The sequence below is a fragment of the Sciurus carolinensis genome, chromosome 5 (assembly GCF_902686445.1).
Source record: "Sciurus carolinensis chromosome 5, mSciCar1.2, whole genome shotgun sequence".
In the NCBI taxonomy this organism is placed as follows: domain Eukaryota; kingdom Metazoa; phylum Chordata; class Mammalia; order Rodentia; family Sciuridae; genus Sciurus; species Sciurus carolinensis.
Window position 1 is genome coordinate 29,091,551 of NC_062217.1, and position 21,256 is coordinate 29,112,806.

Below are 21,256 nucleotides of genomic sequence, written 5' to 3' on the forward strand. Positions count from 1 at the left end.
TGACTCGGCTTGATATTAAATTTGAGTATGTAGTATTTTTGAAGAAACATTTATCTAGTAAGAAACAGTGAATAAATTTTATTTTATTTGATATGTTTTGTATCTGTTTAATGTGGCCTTTTGTTACTTGATTTTGTTTGAAGAATACATATCCATCAGTTGTGAATGATTATTTTAGGTAATTGTCAATTCATTACATAGTTTATTTTGAAGTAACATCAGCCTGTTTTTAGAAGAAAACTTGAAAGCATTGAGTTTCCCTTTTGATCTATAGCTGCTCTTTTTTTTAATGTTCTTACGAGGTTTTATTGTATCAATTACATAGGCGTTTTTATACCTTTTAGTAGGAGGCCTGTGCTTTCTGGCTTTAACAACTGTGCCTGTCGTATTATGTCTGGTAAATAGTTTTAAAGTGCTTGATGTTGCCCTTTTATTTTAGTATATTTTCTCTACTAATTGGACTAACAATGAATTTTGGATAATTAAAATATAATCTTTCATGTGTTTTGGGTTAGGTCTTCTGTGGAAAAGATAGCAAAAAAGACATGGATAAGATTATTCAAGAGCAAATCAAATAATATTAATGTTTGGACCTCATTTGAATGGATACAAGAAAATATCTTTCTTTTGGAGATGTATGTGCTAGGATTAAACTGAAGGGTATTCCACATCTCCAGCCTTTTTTATTTTTCATTTTGAGACAGGCAGGATCTTGCTAAATTTCCCAGGTTGGCTTTGAACTTTCAATTCTCCCAAATAGTTGGGATTACAGGTGTGTTCCAACATGCCCAGCAGAAAGACTGTTTGAAAAGAAGCAGCTCAAAGTATTTTATTATAGTTGATTGTTTTATAATAATGTTTGAACAACAACTATATCAAGTTTGTATATGTGGCATATGTATGTATAATACTTAGGAAGCTTTCTTAGATATTGCTAATGAATGACAGTTGAAAAAATGAATCTTTTTTTTTTTTTAATACTTTAGTGCTCTTATCAAGCAAGTGAACAAATCAATAGATGGAACAGCAGATGATGAAGATGAGGGTGTTCCGACTGATCAAGCTATCAGGGCAGGTTTGGAACTGCTTAAGGTAAATATTTTTGTTTAAATCAAGTGCCTAATTAGATAAATATTAAACAGGCTACATAGCCTGTATTACTTATTATTGAGGTTTGCATCTTAAGTTTTTATTACTTACGATAAAATTTTCTCAGTTGTTTTAGATAATTTAGAAATTTCATTCTAATTTTTTAGGTTTAAATCCTATCATCTAGCTTAGTGTTAATCCCATTAAAATAAGGGCTAAAATTTAAGATGTCATTAAGTTAGCAGAGTAGGTGCTAATCCTATTGTAGAATGAACCAAATTCTTCCAAAAACTCCTTTTTTTTTCTTTACATAAAATATACTACTTATTATAGCAATATTGATTCATTACTGAAAACAAAACTGTAAAGAAAACATTCATAAGCCCTTCATACATAAGCATTAATTTTTTTGTTTCCTTTTACTCTTTTAAAAATGCAGTTTATATAGTTGAAATTAGACTGAATATTGAATTTTGTATTCTTTCATAAAGTATAAGCATTTTTGTAGTGTTTTTAAAGATAGTATGTTTAAGAATGTCAGAAAACAGATCAATTTTAGCTGTTGTTTACTACCTGGGTGTTTGGGGATACATTACTTGTATATGTTTCCTCATCTGTATTGGAGATAACAATGTCTCATGGAGTACTAAATTAAATCATGTACTTAAATTTCTAAGCACAGTTTTTTTTTTTTTTTGTGTGTGTGTGTGTGTGGTGCTGGGGATTGAATCCAGGGCCTTGTGCTTATGAGGCAAGCACTCTACCAACTGAGCTCCATCCCCAGAGCATATTTTCATTTTAAATGGTGATCAGTTTAGGGGTATCAGTGATAACTATTTTCTTGTTGGATACTTAGATTTTTCTAATTTTATTCTTGTACATAGTACTAAGATGAGTTTTATCTATTAAGATCTTTTGGAAAACTAGGAGGGCATTATTGGGTTGAAAAGAATGATCAATTTTCGAAATTCCTGGAGATATATATATATATTTTTTTCTGTGTGTATGTATACATATACTATATATATATATATGAAATTTTGTCCTTATCCTTTTACTGAGAAATTGTGCCCATATATAATTCCATCAATAGTATTTGAGGGTATCATCTTGTTAACTTTCCCAAACATGGAATATTGTAAATATTATAAATTTTTTAAAGATTTCCCAATCTGAGGAGCAAAAACAAATAATTGCATAATTATTTTAAGGTCTACCAACCTTCCATATATTAATCATTTGTGTTTTCCCTATGGCAAAAAATCATTATTTTTATCTTCATTCATATATCTGTTTACATCTCATTCTTTTGTTTTTTGAACACTGACTTGAATGAACTTTTAATTTTCTTTGCTTTTTTTATGGGAAATATTTGATAAAGAAAAAATAAAACATGTTATAAAATATAGTAATGAATGCCAGTATAAAGTAAGTAGAATGTTACTCAAATTGAGTGTTAAAAATACTTTCTTGAGGGCTGGGGAAATAGCTCAGTCGGCAAGGCCCTGGGTTCGATCCCCAGCACTGCAAAAAAAACCAAAAAAACTAACTTGATTAGTTTTATCTCCCTACTCTTATCCCCCAGATATTATTGTCCTGAAATTTTGAATTCATTATTCTTTTGCTATTCTTTATAGTTTTATAATAGTTGTTTATCTACATATTTCTAAATAACATTGTTTAATTTGATTATTCACAAATCTTGCAAGTATGGCATTGTATGTAGTACAGTTTTCTGCTGCTTGTGGTTTTCTTTTTACATTCTACTTTTGAGTCTCTGTTTTTCCTACTCTAAAAAATCCTATCATGTTTGGAGAGTTTTTATTGTTTTTGTTTTTTAAACTCTTAAACATAACCCATCTGAAATTTATTTTGAAAGTGTTTCTGGGGGATGTACGTCTAATTTGATTTTCTCCCTGTACTTATGCAATTTTCTCAGGATTATTTTCATTTATTTTCTATTGCCTTTTTTATAATCTAATTTAGGTAGTGTTGGTTCTAATATATGCTGGGATCTTTTTGTTGCTTTGCTTCTGTTTCATGATTTTTTTCAGTGTAATTACTAGGTTAATTTGGTTATTGTTACTTTATAGTATCTTTTACTATCTGGTAAGAGTTTTTAACCTTTCCCTAATTTACTTTTTTCTAATGTTCTTAAATAGTCCCTTCTAATTCTTTATTTAGAAGAATGGAGATACTTCATCAAATTCTTTTTATGTCACTTTTTTTCCCCTGCCCTCACCACCACACCCAAATAACCCTACACGGTAATCAAAATCAAGTTCTTTTGACTAGAATTATATTACATGTAATTTAATTTTGGAAGAAATAATTTTTACATTTCATGCATTCTTCCTACATAGGAACGTTTATATTTATGTGTGTGCATGTGTGTGTGTGTGTGTGTGTGTGTGCATTTATATATATATATGTTTAACATTATGTGTATGTTTTTAACATTTTATAGTGCTGTTTCTTGTTAGCATAATTATTTTTGTACTGATTTGATTTGTACTATATCTTACATGCAATATTTTGGATTTACATTGTAAGGATGAAAAGGTTTTACAAATAATATTTATGACTCATTTTCTAGGTCCTCTCATTTACACATCCTATCTCATTCCATTCTGCTGAAACATTTGAATCACTTCTGGCTTGTCTTAAAATGGATGATGAAAAAGTAGCAGAAGCTGCACTGCAAATTTTCAAAAATACAGGAAGCAAAATTGAAGAGGATTTCCCACACATTAGATCGTGAGTTAAACTTATTCTGATAAATATTTTAGGCATATTGTGCTTAAGCACTAATTGGAATCTTTCAAGTTTTGGGAAGAAAATTGTCAGGTTACCTTAATCTATACTGTTTAGTGATGATTCTCCTTTCCCGGGAGAAAACACTGATTGATATTTTAGAAGATTAATGAAAATGGAAGACATGTCACATCTTTATGAAACACTAGTTTTACTTAAAGATTTTGATGAACAAAATTTTATAGTAAGACAGCCCCTGGCATACTATAGCATAGGGTAAACAATTCACTTGAATTTAAAGTAGAGGGAGAAATTTCAGCAGGACTCTTTACTTTCCTCTGTGATTAAGCATACTACTGGGTCAACATTTTTATAAGCTGTGTTTTACTTGACATAGGGATATAGGGAAGCTTCTAATACTCATTTCATCAGCAGTCTAATATTTTCCATATTCTAGTATTTCCAATGAGTATAATTTGAGTTGCTCTCCTAGGCCTAATAGTGGTTGATCATTGTTCAAGATTCTGTAGTAGCCCAAAAGAGTAAGTGTTCAATTCCTCTGTGTCACTTCTTTTTTCTCTGTATGCATCTCTCATGTTTTTGGAGAGAAGATTTACTAGGCGGTCCTGATATTGCCAGTCATAAATGGTTAGTTTCACCTCTTCCTCATTACTTCTGGCATAGCCACTATACTAGTTAGTTGTGGTTGGGGTAGTATGCTTCTACATGAAGAAGAAATGCCTGTTGCCCCTTTCCTCAGAAAGACCGTTGGCACAGGTAGCTCTTAGAGTGAGGTATAAATTTTGTTATTCCTTTCTTTTCTGCGAATTTAATCCTAGAAACTGCTAATAAATATAGGACAGAGGCATTATTTAAATGGTAATTGAAATATATCAGAATTTTCTAATAATTGTCTCTGCAGTAAGATGGAAAAATCTTAATGTTTGGAACTGCCTTATTAATTTTTAAGTGAGTTCATTCCTATGGAATGGCAGGGTGACTTTTCTAGTCAGATCAGAGATAGAGTTTGACACCCACACCCCTACACCCACAATATGTACCATATACTAAATTCCTATCTAATATACAGTCTCATTTGAAATTTGTAATAATTCAGTGAAGTATGATTATTTTCTTAATCTTCCAAGTGAGGAGTCTAATGTTTGGCGAGGCAAATGGTTCTAGGTTATATAACTAGCAAGGGCAGGGGCATGATTATATTTAGATATTTTTTGACTCTATGCCTACAGAAACATAACCATTATGGCACAGTTCCTTTCTTTTTTTTTTTTTTTTTTTTTTAGTTGTAGGTGGACACAACACCCTCATTTTATTTTATGTGGTGCCGAGAATTGAACCCAGCGCTCCACCCGTTAGGCGAGCTCTCTACCATTGAGCCATAACCCCAGCCCCGACACAGTTCCTTTCTTAATTAGAACTTTCAACAAGTTTTATTTTATTTATTCATTGGAGGTTTATTTTATCTTTATTCTAGATTGTCTTTCTTAGTATCTTTTGTGTTTTAAAGAAACATTGTTTGAGCTGGGTGCAGTGGCACACCCTTGTAATCCCAGTGACTGAGAAGGCTGAGGCAGGAGAACTGCAAGTTTGAGGCCAGAATCAGCAACTCAGGGAGACCCTATCTTAAAATAAAAAAATAAATGGGAATGTAGCTCAGTAGTAAAGTGCCTCTGGGATTAATCCTCAGTACTCAGAAAAAAACAACAAAACAAAAAAACATTGATGTATTTTTAAGAGAACTAAAAGAACAAAGTTGAAAAGATGACATTTTAAAATACTCAAGGGCATTTTAAAATAGGCTGCTTTAATATGGAACTGAAACACTCAAAATAACTTGGTTTATATGTTTAGTATATTTGAGATGTCTCTCATGAGGAGAATTAACTTGCTGTGCATATACACTGTTCTCGGTAATTTATAGTATATGCCTTCCAGGAGACAAAATATGAACATTTTGTGTTTCTGAATTATTAAATTGGGTGAGTTTATTTTGAGAAAACATGATGAGTATGTGAATGTTCATTAAATTATCTTCTCTTGAATTGACCAAAGCAATTTAAAAGAACCAGAGGGAAAATATATTTAGAGTGTACCACAAATTGGAAAGAACTGACACCAGATATACTGTGTAAGCTAAATTAAATGTGAGAATGTTGGCAAATAATACATAGCCTGAATCAGGTATATAAGGCAATGGATAGTAGGTATTATATTATTTGCTAATTTAGAAGGAAGAGTGTAAGGTAGAGACAGGCTTTGAGAGAAATAAGGAAAACCTGGTTTTTAACTGTAATATTCATACAGAAGAGGCATTGTAACCATTTTTTCTTAGGTCAGTCTATTGCTCTCAGTTGGAAGAATAATGATCCAAGGTGAGACAAGAAGAGAATTATGAAGGAAATATTATTTACTTCACAGGAAAAGAAAATTATGCGCTCACCCACAAAACAAATGGGTGGTGAATTATGGTGTTCTCTTCTGACTCAGCCTTTCTCTCAGGAGTTTGAATCACCCCAAAGTAGGCAAATGTGGGAAAACTTAAGAGCCTTTTATAGCATATAATATACCCATATTCCAAATGGAACTGGTTGTCATCCTTTTAAGGCCAGGAGCACTGTAACACTGAGCTACATCCCTAGCCCTTTTTACTTTTTATTTGAGACAGTGTCTTGCCGAGTTACTGAGGGTCTTATTAAATTGCTGAGGCTGGCCTTGAACTTGCCATTCTCCTGCTTCAGCTTTGAAGTTGCTGGGATTCCTTGTCCTTTTTTACAGATGCGAGAGAGAAATTATGTAAGAGACAAGGGCTCAATATTTACAGTTCTGACTTCCTCCTGTGCTATTTAGCCAATTAAATCATTATAGCCGGAGTGGGAGTGTTGGCATTATTTTTTTCTGGTACTGGGGATGAAACCCAGGACCTTGCACATGCTAGGGAAGTGCTCTACTACTAAGCTACATCCTTACACCTTGATGTTAAATTTTTAGAGATGTATTCAGTGTCTAGTTTTCAGAGAGAAACTTTTGTTTAAATGTCATAACTAGAAACAATTTTCTTACTCCCCAAATAATTAACAGAATACAAATTAGCTAATACAAAGTCTTTGTAAATATTTTAGTATTCATGAGATTGTTGATAAGTATTATTTAGAAAATTGAGTTTTTCTAGATAAAAATAAAATTTTAGTTGATTTAAACTGTAAAGAAAGTTAAACAATTGTCATCTGGAAAAAAAATAGAAGAAAAATAAGAAAATAAAGGGAAAGAAACTGAGGATAAGGAGTTGAAATATGTTTGAATTATATAATTTTATAACTAGCATGGAGTAGAATAAACAATATGGAAAAAATTGGGCATGAGGAAGTTGTGTAGAATGTGGAGAAAATGGTCAGAAAATGAAGGCAGTTGAAGAGAATGAATTGCAGGTAGTGAAAAACCATCATTTTTTCTGGAGAAGAAAGCTGAATAATGAGAAGTGAAAATATTCAAGAAAATTCCACCAACAATCATAATGGTAATAATAAACTTTTTAGAATTAATCTGGTATAAACTTTTAAGAATTAACCTGGAATAATTTGATGAATTTGGGGGGGATTACAGAGATGAGAAATCAAGAAAAAACAGGTCATGGACAGCAAAAGGTAATGAGATTGACTTCTTTTCAACCACATAGTATTTGTAAAATCACTAATTTAACACCTGGAGAGTTTTGAAGAAAACAGTAATATAACGGAAGAATTCCCTAGCCATCCTAAGTTGTGTTTAAGTAAGGGTAAATGAAAAGCATCTTGACGTATAGAGGACTCTGAAAATGTATTACCCCTTTTTTTGTTATGAGATCACTTCTATCCACTTACATGCCTTTCCCCTTTTAATTCAGTTTTGCATGTGCCATTAAATTTGGCTTTTGTTTTCTTCTTTTTTACATATATCTTGCACAAATACTCTTGAATATTTAACTTTCAACATGGCTATGAACATACATTTGAAAACCTGTATTATCTTTTTCTTTTGTTAAAGGATGATATGAAGAAGTAAGATTGGCTCAAGAGGGGGAAAAAACCCTAATAGACTGTAATTATAAAAGAAATAGAGAAAATAATTCTGTAATGAAAGCATCTGAAAAAGTTGTTAAGAGAGGGAGAGAGAGAGATTTTATTTCAAGTCTGTGAGAAATCAGGAATTCTGATTCTTTTTAATTGCTCAGAGTATGGGATTAAAAAAGAAAAGCGCTCATTCTTTAAAGCCTGGATAACTAACATGGGTGCTAAAACCTCATGAAGTAAATTTTCATAAAAGAAAGCTAAGACAAAGCTTACTAATGTGATTTCTGTATAAGTGGAATGTTAGCAAAAAGAGTCTTACTATAGTAAAATAAGAATATATTGTGACCAGATGTGATTAAATCTCAGAATTCCAAGTGGGTTGGTATTAAGCTTCATATTCATGTTTATAATTTATTGTATAAGTAGGGAAAAGGGGATACCATAAATAATTTTAATAGATGCTGAAAGTGCTTCTGATTTAAAAACAAAAATCAGGCTACTACTAACTGAATTTAATCTTATAGGAATAAATATCTTTATAACATAATGAATACACCTCAGTATAAATAATATTGGTCAGGAAAAGTTAGGTTACCCAGTAAATAACTGTCAAGCTGTTTTTACAATAAAAATGAATCTAGTGTGTTTTCCTTGATTTTACATATATTCAGATGAATCACAGCTAAATTCTTAATTTATCTAAGATTTTAAATACATAAAATGAGAACTAAAAGTATGTTTCTGTAGGTTTTTTCTATAGTATATGTTTTTATAGGTTTTTTGTTTGTGGGGGAGGGGACACTAAGGTGAAATCATAAAATTAAGGCTCAATTTCTCCAATTTATAAAAACTCTTAATGAAGGAGTAACAAACACAAGTCTCACAGTGGAATATTAGCACATGGAAGAACAGAAGATCTTTTCAGCCTTCCAATTCATGAAAATACAAATAAAAACAATTGTATGATAATCCAGCTTTAGCTAGCATTCTGGTGATGTTCTCCTTACTAGAACAGGAATATATATTGATGCAGCCATTCTGGGTTGGTAATGTGGGTAATGCCTTCAGGCTTAAAACGTGGGTAGTCTTCTGCAATTGCACTTTTAGGAACTTATCCTGGAGATAATTGGGAAAGATGCCCGTTATGTGGACCAGAATCCTATCAGACAAACAGAAACTATACTAGGTATTTTAAACAAAAACAAATTAATCCAAGTATGTGGAGGGTAAAAGATCAAAAAATTGTATTGGTAACCCAGAGCTAAGAATGGCTCGAGGTAACTACTACATAGGGCTGGGAAGAAGTAGAGGAGCTGTGTCAGTATTGCTTACCTGCCTGCAAGGTGTGATGAGCCGGTGTGTTGCTGGGAGCAGTGAAACTGCTACTCAGAATGTCTAAAGAAGCTTTAGTGTCTCTTTGGAGGACACTAACAAGAAGCCAGCTCTCAGGGTAGTCTGGGGTATGTGGATTTATAGCTCCACAGTCTCAGAGCAGGTTATAAGAAGATAGATTTAAAGTTCAGAGATAGTGTGTGAATATCTAGTTCAGGAATGTTCATGGTATTGTTGAGTTTTAATATAAATGCTCATTAGTATAAGACTGGTTATATTAGTTATATTAGTTGTGGTATAGTCATACACTAAAGAGCTATTTGGCTGTTAATATCTGACATGGGAAGGTTAATGTTAAGCAAAATTTTACATAGAAAGGTCTATGCAACATTGTTAGGTGAAAAATGTATCTGAATTGTTCATTTTATGTTCTCATTTAATGTATATGTATAATAAATATGTCACATTCAAAAAGACGTTGAGTATTTCAGGATATTGGAATTTTCAGGGATTTTTATTCATGCTTTTAATGTATTTTTCAGTTTTTTTTGGTATTTTCTACATGTGTATGATTATCAATAGGAAAAAAATTATGAATTTGAGGAAAGAAAATTAATAGGAATAAAGAATTTCTTCTAATAAGGAAAGGAAAGAAGGTAGAGATAGCTGCTTTATTTGCTTTTTATTTATTTCTAAGGTCTGCTTAGTACTTCAGAATTCATGAAATTGTTTTTCTTCCTTATGTTCATTGTTTTGTTTTCTGTAAAATGAGTATGCAAAACATTGTACCCACTTGAAGTTTCACGTAATCATCTTTTTAAAAAAATCCCAAATAAAGTTGCTTATTAGTTTTGTGATCTATGATTTTTTTTTTCTTTATTACTGAGAAAAGATATGGATGCTTGTTTGGTTTTGTCAAATTTGACTCATCGTAGGTCTATCTGGGGAGTTGAGTTAACTAAAGTAACCCCAGAATAATTATTTTTTATGTCTCAAAGAAACCAAAAAAAACTATAGAGTAAAAGGTGAGCATTTTATAGAAACTTAATTTTTCTCAGATTTAAATTTTTTAAATAAATATATAGTAGAGATAAATTCCCACATATCCACCAACCAGCTTTAACAATAAATTAATTAAAACCAATTTTAATTTATCTGGGCCTTCATCTACTTACTCTATTCTCCTTATATTTGGAAGTCAAATGCAGACATGTCATTTCATCTATACATGCTTATCACAAAATTAATGCTAATTAATGTTGATAATTCCAATTGATTTTTTCCAAAAATGTAGTAATTTTTTGAAGTTTCTTTGATTCAGAATATAAGCATGATCTATACATTATTTGTGCCTTTCAGTTCTCTTGTCTCCTATAGGCCCCCTCTCCAGCTTTCCCTCTCTCCTTGCAGTGTGTTTGATGAAGAAGAAACCAGAGTATCCTGTGTACTGAGATTTTGCTAGTTGTATCCCTTAGGCATAAAATAATAGGTCTCTTTATTTCTTTAAGGGATGGTTGAATCCAGAGACCTGATTGAATTATGGTTCCTTTGATTGAATTATGGAATCTTTTTGTTACAGGATTATTTTATAAAATTAACAGGCTTTCCTATTACAGTATCTGACTGTCCCTCTTTTATGTTTGTTATCTGTTGATACTTGGTAGTCAGTGATAATATTCTTATTGTCTTTCCTTCTTCACTTGTTAGTTGAATACTTTTTTACAAAGGAACTCTTATCTATGTTTTGATTTTTAGTGTTGCATTTGTTTAAGAAAGGCAGGGTAAATGATTTATTCTTTTAGGTTATTTAATAGTGTTCAAAATAAAAAATATGTTTACTAATGTCCTCCAAAGATGACCAGAAATGTTGGTTTTTTTAAAACTGTATCATTCTAAACTCATGAATTTACAGATGTTTCAGTCAGTTCCAATGATCACATTGATCAATGCCCAAATTGTCGTAGCTATAACCCTGGGAGTCTGTTCAAGTTGGCTCTGGATCCTTTTGAACAATCCAGTAGTCTTTGTAATTTCTTACTATCTCTTGTAATTGCTTTACTATTTGGTATGACAGGATATTCCAGGCCCATCTAGTACATGCCTAACCCAGACCTGTAATTGATCTTTTTTCTAAGGAGACCAGGTTCCTTTTCATGGGAATAGCATTAAGAAATCAGAATGTGAGTCCTATAGGCACTAATTGCTAATATGTGTGATGTGGTTCCAGGAAAATTCGTAAGACATAGTTTACGAAAAGTGTTCTGAAAGGTAAAATGCATTGTGTGTGTATAATGATTCTTCTATTTCATATTTTAACACTATAGGGTTTTTACTGACCCTCTTCAATTTTATGTTTGTTTTTCTTTTTCCCGTGTGGAAGTGGCATAGGATAAAACTGTTACATACTAACTCTTGCTTTATCTCATATTCTATTTATACCAGTCTCAGCATAGCAATAGTACCACCAATTTGATACCTAGAAAACATTTGTTTACTTGTTTAGGTTGTTCTCTTTGTATGTGGGGTATATCACATTAGAGATCTGCATTCAAATTTCTGTGTTTTAAAGTTACTTGGAATAATACTTTTTTGGGGTAGTTATGCCACTACATGGATACTTACTTTGATTCATTTATGTAATTTATTTTTTGGTACCAAGGATTTAACCCAGGCCAAGACAAATCCCCAGCCCTTTTTTAATTTTTCATTTTGAGACAGTGTCTTGCTAAGTTGCTGTGCCTGGTTTGAACTTGTAATCCTCCTGCTTTAGCCACTGGAGTCCCTGGGATTACAGGCACGCACCACTGAACCTGTCTTATTTTATTTTTTAAGATGTTGCTCTTTTAAAATTTAACTTTGGGCCTGGGGATATAGCTCAGTTGGTAGAGTGCTTGCCTAGCAAGCACAAGGCCCTGAGTTCAATCCCCAGCACCACCAAAAAAAAAAAAAAAAATTAAAATTAAAATTTAACTTCATTTTTATAATATGTGACATATTATCTTTATAAAAACATCTAAAGAAGCAAGATATAATCTATGAAGTCTATCTACTATCGCATAATTCTCCATTCTAGTTCTTTCTTTCCTGTAGATGAAAATATGTATTCACATACCCCTTTTGATTAATAAATTATAACATACACACACTTCTACCTTTCTTTTCTTTATCTACATATACTGGAGGTGGTTCCATATTTAAATATAGAGAGATCCTCATTTGTTTTGTGGATATGTCTTTGTTTATTTTAACCAGTTCCTTATTTGTGGACATTTGGGTTGTTTCCAGTATTATATATAATACTACAATGTGCCTTTTGCATGTATCTTTTGTGGTTTTTGACAGTTATCTTTGAGTGGTTGCTAAAAATAAGAGTTAAATGTGTATATAATTATGCTAGATATTACTAAATTCCCATCCATTCCCACTCATCCTCACTGTGCCTGATTCTCCACAGGCTGTTGTTATGAAACGTATCTCCTTTTAACTTTGGTCATCATCTTGTTCTGCTAATTTTCTTTGAGAATAGGAGAGCCATTGCTACTTTCTTTTATATTAGTGTTCATATGGCATATTATTTTCAATTTTTAAAAAATTCTTAATTCTTCCTGGGACTTCGTATTTAAAGTGGATTTTTAAAAATATCCTAATTAGGTATTTTTATTGTCATTACTTACTTTTTTTGTTTTTAACTTGATTGCTTTTAGTCCAGTTTGACAATGGTCTTTCAATTAGACTATTCAGACCATCTACATTTAATATAATTACTGATATCATCAGATTTAAGTCTACCATCTTGATGTTTTTGTCTTTTCTGCATTACTTTGCTTTTTTTTTTTTTGCTTTTCTTGGAACTGTTATTTTATTATCTCCACCATTGGCTCATCTGCATTCAAATACAATTATGCTACTCAATGAATGTTATAAAAACTTTTTATCAGTGTACTTCCTCTCAAGACTTTTATGCTTTTGCTGTTTTATACAGTAGGCACTTTGTATCTATGGGTTCTTCATCTGTATATTCAAGTGACTATAGACAAAAAAATTTGGAACAAAAAATTGCACCTGTACCAAATGTGCACTTTTTCTTGTCATTGTTTCTCTAAATAATTCAGCATAGCAATTATTTACGTTGCATTTGCAGTGTATTATTATAAGTAATCTAGAGATGATTTAAAGATGTACACAGGTTATATGCAAATATTATGCCATTCTTTGTGAGCATCCATAGATTTTGGTATACTTGGGATCAATCCTTTGCAGATGCCAAGTAATGACTATATTTTACTTTGATGTATTATAAACTCTTCAATATATTTTTTCTCTGGACAGTTTAGTGTTTTCATTTAATAATGAAAAAAAAATTTTACACATTTAATTTACCATTTCTGTCATTCATGTTTTAAATGTCTTTCCATTGTTTTATCTGATATCATTTTTCTTCTTAAAGAACTCTTTAATATTTCTTTTAGTGTAGTTCTGCTTATGGTGAATATTCTCTCTCTCTGTCTGTCTGTCTTTCTGTCTGAAAAAGTCTGTCTTTATAGTATTGAAAGATGCTTTTGCTAGGAATAAAATTTTAGATTGACAGTTCTTTTCATTTAGTACCTAAAAGATGCCACTCCATTAGCTTCTGGATTATATAGTTGCTATTGAAAAGTGTTCTTCCACCTCTTGTTCCATCTGTATCTAATGTCTCTCACTTACACTGACTGTTTTTAAGATACTCTGTTTATCACTGATTTATCAAATGGATACTGATAAGCCATGGAATGCTTTAGTTTTTTTCTGCCTGAAGTTTATTGATATTCTTGAATCTGTAGATTTCCATCAGATTTTGAAAAATTTCTGTTATTTCTTCAAATATTTTCTTTATTTTTCCCCCTCTTTGTTTTCTGTGTCTCCAGTTATATATATTTTTGATTATTTAATGTCATTTTGTAGGTTGCAAATGCTCTGTTCTTACTTTTTTCTGTATTTATTTATTTATTTATTACACTGGGGATTGAATCCAGGGGTTGCTGATAAATCACTGAAATACATCTCTAGCCCCCCCTACCCTGCCACCTTAAAAATCTTTTCAATTTTGAGACAGGGTCTTGCTAAGGTGCTTAGCGCCTCACTAATTTTCTGAGGAAGTCTTTGAGTTTGTGATCCTCCTGCCTTGACCTCCTGAGTTGCTGGGATTACAAGCGTGTGCTGCCATACCTGGCCTTACTTAATTTTGATTGTTTCTGTTGCTACATCCTCAGTTCACATCTTTTCTTCTGCAGCGTATAATCTTTTTTTATCCCATGCATGTATTTTTTTACTTAAAATATTGTATTTTTTATGTTTACTAATTCTATTTAAGTCTCATATATTTTATTTCTATCCCTATGTTCATATTCTTCTTCCTTGAGCATATGGAGTATATTTCTTTGAACATATTTATAAGTGATGTTTTTATGTATTTGTAATACCATACCTGAGCCATTTCTGAGTCTGTTTTTGTTGATTAATTTTTATCACAGTTAATTTATAATAGTGTTCTTTCTGCTGTTGGTGGTAGAAATTAGCTACCAGCACTGTGTTGAGGAAATATTCTTTTTTTGGATTACTTTTTACAGATTATAATTATTAACATGTTATGTATAAATTAATGGAATTCTTTGTGATATTTCCATGCATATGTATACCATGCTTTGATCATGTTCACCCACCCTTCTAATGTCTACCTTTGTTCCCACTCCTCTTTCCAGGGGCTGATAGTCCTTCAGCTTTCAGATCTCTTTTGGGTTGGGGATGGGGATTTTCTGTCCTACTACATTCCAGCATCCTTTTGTAGTCTTGAGTAATTTTTTTTCTCATATATATCATGGATCATTTTCCAGCTCAAAACTTGGATCCCTGCAACTCATACTGTCTTCTTTTGTAGCTTCTTGCTCTTTGATAGCTTACTCTTGAAATCAGAGCTACCTTCATCTTTCTAAATTTCAGATAGAAGACTGAATTTCAATTCAAACTTTATTTGGGTTACTCCTTTTTAAAAAATTATTATTGTTATTCTTATTTTGGAATAGGCGGTTGAACTGAGGGACACTTTTACCATTGTGCTGTATCCTCAGCCCTTTTTGTTTTTCATTTTAAGACTGGTTCCGCTGGGTTGTAGAGACTGGCCTCAACTTGCCATCCTCCTGCCTCAGCCTCCTGAATAGCTGGGATTATATGTGTGTGCCACTAAACCTGGCTTTGGTTACTTCTTGTACTGTGGCTTGGGAACTGTCTCTGTGGAGTAAGCTGGGGAAGATGTAGTATTTTTTGCCATCTTATAAGGATCTGCTGCCTATTGTCTAGTGCCTGAAACCTGTAACATATGTAGTTTGTTTTCTGGCTAAGTCAAGAGAACAAATCCGGTCTCATTTACACCATCTGCAGCAGATGTTCTTTTGTTGCAGATTTAATTTGCTTGTTTGTTTTTAACAAGTGAAGGTAAACATTTTTTTCCTGAATTTCAAGGTGATATTGTCTTTTTAAGAGCATTTTACCTTTTCATGTCCAGCCCATTTTTCTATGGTATTATTGGTCTTTTCATTCTCTATTTTTGGAGGGCTTTTTAATGTTAGGGATAGTTACTCTTTTTCCACATAATACGAAATGTTAATGTTCCCCTTCATTTTTTTTGTTTCCTTTTTTATTGTACTTTGTATTGGTATCTTGTGACACTCTACTCTTAACTGTGTTAATTATTGTATCTCTAAATTCTTATTGGGTTGGTATTCAGCAATGAGAAGGATTTCTTTTACCTTGTGATGATTGAATAATAGTGAGCTAAGAGCACCTTCTTTATTCAGTCTTCATTTTAAGGTTTTGTGTGCTAGAATGATAAGATGCTTGAGTGTTCTTCCAGGTAGCTACATGACTTCACTCCTTATCTCCCTTAGAATTCTGCTCAAGCATTACTTTATATGAAAGGGCTCCTATTTAAAATTTTCTCTTAAACTCCCCTCTTCACTCCTATCTTTCTCCTCCTTTTCTTTTTATTCTTCTATAGTAGTCATCACAAGTTAATGTAACACATATTTTACTAATTTATGTTATCATTTGTCTTGTTCCTAAAACGCTGGTAGCATGAAGGCAAGGATTTGGGCCCTTTAATATAGTGCTTAACTCATAATACTGCTTAATGAGTATTGGTTAATCAGATTTCCCTTTGTGTAGTTTGTTCTGGCACAACCTACACAAAGCAAAAGATGAATTGGAAGAGGCAGACTTGAGAAAGAAGAACACTTTAGCTTCCTTCACAGTGGTCTAGTTATAAGGTGGCAGAAACTTTGCTAGAATGATAGCAGTGAGAATAAAGAGAAAGACCTAATGGGAATGCCATTAAAAAGGAGTGGATTATTAGCGTTATTTGTACTTGTAATTATTGAATAAAAATTAAAAAATAAAATACTTGTATTTGGATTATATTGTTAATATAGACATTTATAAGGCAAAATTATAGACCATTGAAAGTGAGTCTGAGTAGATCTCAGTGATAGGCTTTGATCTCACAAAGTTTAAAAGTACAAATATTAAAGTATCTGACATAAATCATACTAGTTTTTCTGGTTTATTGTTTTTCTTTGATTTTTATTTTTAGAGCCTTGCTTCCTGTTTTACATCACAAATCTAAAAAAGGACCCCCTCGTCAAGCCAAATATGCCATTCACTGTATCCATGCGATATTTTCTAGTAAAGAGACCCAGTTTGCACAGATATTTGAGGTAATGAGAAATTTTTTTCATTTCACACATCATTGCTAAAAAGGAATTATTGATTTTTTTTGCAGAATGTTTGTATTATTTTGTATTTTCAGAATTTAAATCAGTAAAAATCAACATTGATAAGTGATTAATATATGAAAATATCTGATTATTTAGATGTTTGACCCTAATTCAAATTCAGAAATCAAATACCATGTAAAGCTTTTTGACATTGCTTCATATATTTGTATTTGGAGACTTATTGAAAGGTAATTACATATTGATAGTAGATAATATGATTATTCTGTCATTTTACAGGTTTAAAATTTTGAATTCTGTTTTTAGGTACTGAGGGTATAGGGTTTGGAAATCAATGTTAATTGGTATTATAAAGTAAGTAAGTTTATACTTTTATGACTGATCTAAATGTGCCAGATGTAAAGTGTGTCTTTTCAATATATATTTCATATTATTTTCTATACACTTTAAATAACTTTTACCTGAACATTTATTATAATGTTTTTATAACTAAGGACTATCTCTGCAACTTGTTATTACAAATAAAAGTCATAAAAATCTAAAATCCTAACATAATTTTAGTTTAGGAACTTTGAATGAAGTCAAAACAATTTAGAAAACATGCCAATGCTATCTTCCAAAAATACTTGTTATCTCTTATTTAGTAGTTTTTATGTTAATTTTGTCATATTGTCATCAAACCATGAGAAGAAAAGTGCTCTCTTATCTTCCAAGTAACTTTTTTTTAAATGAGCCTTGAACAACTTTATTTTTTTTAAGACAGATATGATACCTTTATTTTATTTATTTTTATATGGTGCTGAGGATGGAACCCAGTGCCTCACATGTGCCAGGCAAAGGGCTCTCCCACTGAGCTACAACCCCAACCCCTCCAAATAACTTTTATTTTTTGCTATAGATTGCAGATAATTTAATTCTTGTGCATTTGGATATGTTTTTTTTTTCTGTAGTCTCTTTTTGTTATACAAGAATGGCTTTAATAAATTCATATTGACCTATGAGAAACTTGATTTCTTTTCCTTTCTTTGTTTTTATTTCCCCTCTTTTTTTTTTTTTTTTTTTTTAACCAATTCTTGAACCAGGGGACACTTAATCACTGAACCACACCTCCAACCCTTTTTATTATTATTTTTTATACTTTTGAGACAGGGTCTTGCTAAGTTGCTTAGGGTCTCCCTAAGTTGCTGAGGCTGGCCTGGAACTTGCGTTCCTACTGCCTCAGCCTCCTGAGTCACTGGAATTAACAGGTATGTGCCACCACACTTGGCTGTTCTTCTTGATTCATCTTTTTGTTTCAGTGACAACGATGAGAATAATACTGATGTAAGTTGTACTTTTAGGGTACTTTTATTTTCTTTGATGTTTTATCTGTTATTTAATTTCATCTTTACTAGGACCCCAACTGTATTATTCTTACTGTAAGGTTCAAGTTTTGGAGAAAAAGTTTCCTAGATATCTCTGACCTTTTTGAGGTTACTCTTGTTCCAGGATCTGGCTGTTAATTTTACTTTTCCAGAAATGATTTAGTTAACACTGTAATACAAACTCTTTATAGTAGACTAATTGAAAAAGTTATTTGTGCTATCATGTTTTTCTTGAGAATATGAATAACAAGCTGGCTAAGCTGGCACTTAGCTAGGTGTGCTTTTTAAGTACTGAGGGAGTCATCAGGGGTGGCATGAAGTAAACTCATTAAAATACATTTTGGACTGAATGAAGCCTCATGTTGCCCTAATGTGTGGCAAGAGAAAAGTTCTATATTTCTTTTCAAGCCTGGAATTATTGGTGTTCAGTGTCAGGTAATAGGGCACCAAAGCTTCAGTAAAATGCAACATTAAAATTTCTGATAGATAATTTATTCACTTGATTTCAAATTAAAAGTTGCAAAAAGAATATACAGTGAAAAGTTCACTGCCCTTCTGTTCCTAGCCACTTATTTAGTTATTTTCCCAGAGGCAGCCATTGTTATCTGTTACTAATGTGCTTTTCTGGAGATACTTTGTTCATATGCAAGAAGGAATATAAAAGCACATAAGCACAAAAAATATAGTTTGGTCCCCGATTATTCCCCTTATTCCAGTGATAGCACATTTTAGTCACTCTTCTGATTTTCCTAGTTTTAAAATTTAACTGTACATTTTGAATATCATTCTGTATGAGTAAGTGAAGGTTTTCTTCATTCATCATAACAAAATGCATATTAATGGTTGAATTTCCTTTCAGAAAAAAATAATTTTTCAATAAAGACACCCCAAATTCAATTGATTACACATAGTAAAAGCTTATTTCTTGCTACTGAAAAGTCCTGTTGAATGTTTGGCCTGTTAATCAGTAGCTTATGAACAGACAGACTCTTTATGAATAGTGCTTTCCCTTAAGTCCCATTGAATACTTGGCATTAAATTAACCGCTGAGTACAGATAGATCCTGTAGAAATGACATGCTTCTTAGTGCAGGTGTGGCCTACCTCTTTCACTCCTATTCTCTTGACCAGAACTCAGTCATACATCCTCACCTAAACTGCAGAGGAAGCTGCAGATGCAGTAATCTTTTTGCCCAGGAAGTAGAAGCACACAAATAGAAATATTTGTGAGCCCTGGCAGTCTCTAACATATTCATATAAATGACCATAAAATACATGCTACATAATAGGATTTTACATGCTGTTTTTTCTAAACTGTGACTTGGACAAAACTGAAAATGTTTAAACTTAATGTGTTCTAGACATAGATACCCCTATACAAATCTAAACATAAGCTACTTATACAGGTATATTTGATGAAACTTACGTAGTTTTTGAAATTCAAAGATGAAATATGTGAATACTTTATTATATAGATGGAGTTGAATATATTTTCCTTCCCTTCATTTTCAGCCTCTGCATAAGAGCCTAGACCCAAGCAACCTGGAACATCTTATAACACCACTGGTTACTATTGGTCATATTGCTCTTCTTGCACCTGATCAGTTTGCTGCTCCTTTGAAGTCTTTGGTAGCTACTTTCATTGTGAAAGATCTTCTCATGAATGATCGGGTAATTTATATTTTTTAGTTTTGTGTTCTTCATAATGTTATCTTCTAAAATTTTGTGCAACAGAGTAGTAAACTGATGGTAATGACACTTCCATTTGACTGCCTTTATTTTAGGTCTTCCAGTTTTAAAAATATCTTCCAGTTTTAAAAATATCTTCTATCTCCCATTATAAGTAAAGTAACATTGAAGCAGCTCTTTAGTTGAGCATAGGTGTATGACCTGAAATATATCCCTTGATTAATATAAAATATCACCTGATCCTATTTATTTCAACTTTATATGAGGTCAATTTTCATAAGGACATCTATTTTTAAAATGTACAGATTGACAGAACAATTCACAGTTTGGTTGTCATTATTGTGGTTGTTTCTTTTCTTACATAAAGTAAGAATTAACCCTGGTAGATAACTTTGGGAAAGAAAAGAAATAATGATTTTGTCTTCAGTTTATGTTTATTTGGGAAAGAGTGTGTTTGGATCTGGGAGAATTGACTTGATACCTTTGTAGTCACATGAAATTTTATGCACACACATGCGTGTGTATACACACACACACACACACACACACTCACTCACTCATATTTAGATGTATATACACATATAGAGCAACTTGTCCACAGCTATCAATTTGTATCATCTATACCCTCATCACTCTAGAGGATTAAAAGAAATAGGAAATGAAGTTTCTCCTTTAAAAATACTTAAAATGTGCACATTTACATATGCCACATGTGTTATATACATCATTATTCTGATCATTCCCTTAATTCATTTTGTTACTTTTAAATTAATAAATTTAATATTTTGGTACTTTTAAGCTAAGAGCTTATGGAAAAATAGTTTGCAGAGGTAATAATAGTATAGTTGCATATATTAGATTTCTGATGATTTGTGGCTGTGTAAGTTTAGTGGTCTAAATCCCTGTGACTTGGAGGCCAAGGGCCTGTTTTAATTTCCATAGTCTACCAGTTCCTTTGGCTGTATTCTTGAGCTGTCTTTATCAATCCTCTCGCCAATAGTAGTATGTATGTTGGGGAGCGGTGTTACTTCCATCCTTTAGATTGTGTTTGCTAATCATGTATTTAAAATTTTCTGTATCCTTACTATTTTTTTTGTCTTTTTTGTAGTCCTGGAGAGTGAACCTAGAAACTCACACATGTTAGGCATTTTGTCTTTCATTGAGCTATATCCCTAGTCTTTTAAAATTTATTTTGAGAC

The 21,256-nt window shown here is 32.0% G+C and overlaps 1 protein-coding gene across 1 annotated transcript in view; it reads left to right on the plus strand.

Moving 5' to 3' along the window:
* Window positions 1-21,256, plus strand: part of Pds5b (PDS5 cohesin associated factor B) — a 193,955-nt gene that overhangs the window by 127,330 nt on the left and 45,369 nt on the right. Inside the window, 4 exon segments of the mRNA XM_047552945.1 lie at window positions 987-1,092; window positions 3,686-3,846; window positions 16,864-16,987; window positions 19,881-20,039. Coding sequence (XP_047408901.1) covers window positions 987-1,092; window positions 3,686-3,846; window positions 16,864-16,987; window positions 19,881-20,039 — 550 coding nt within the window.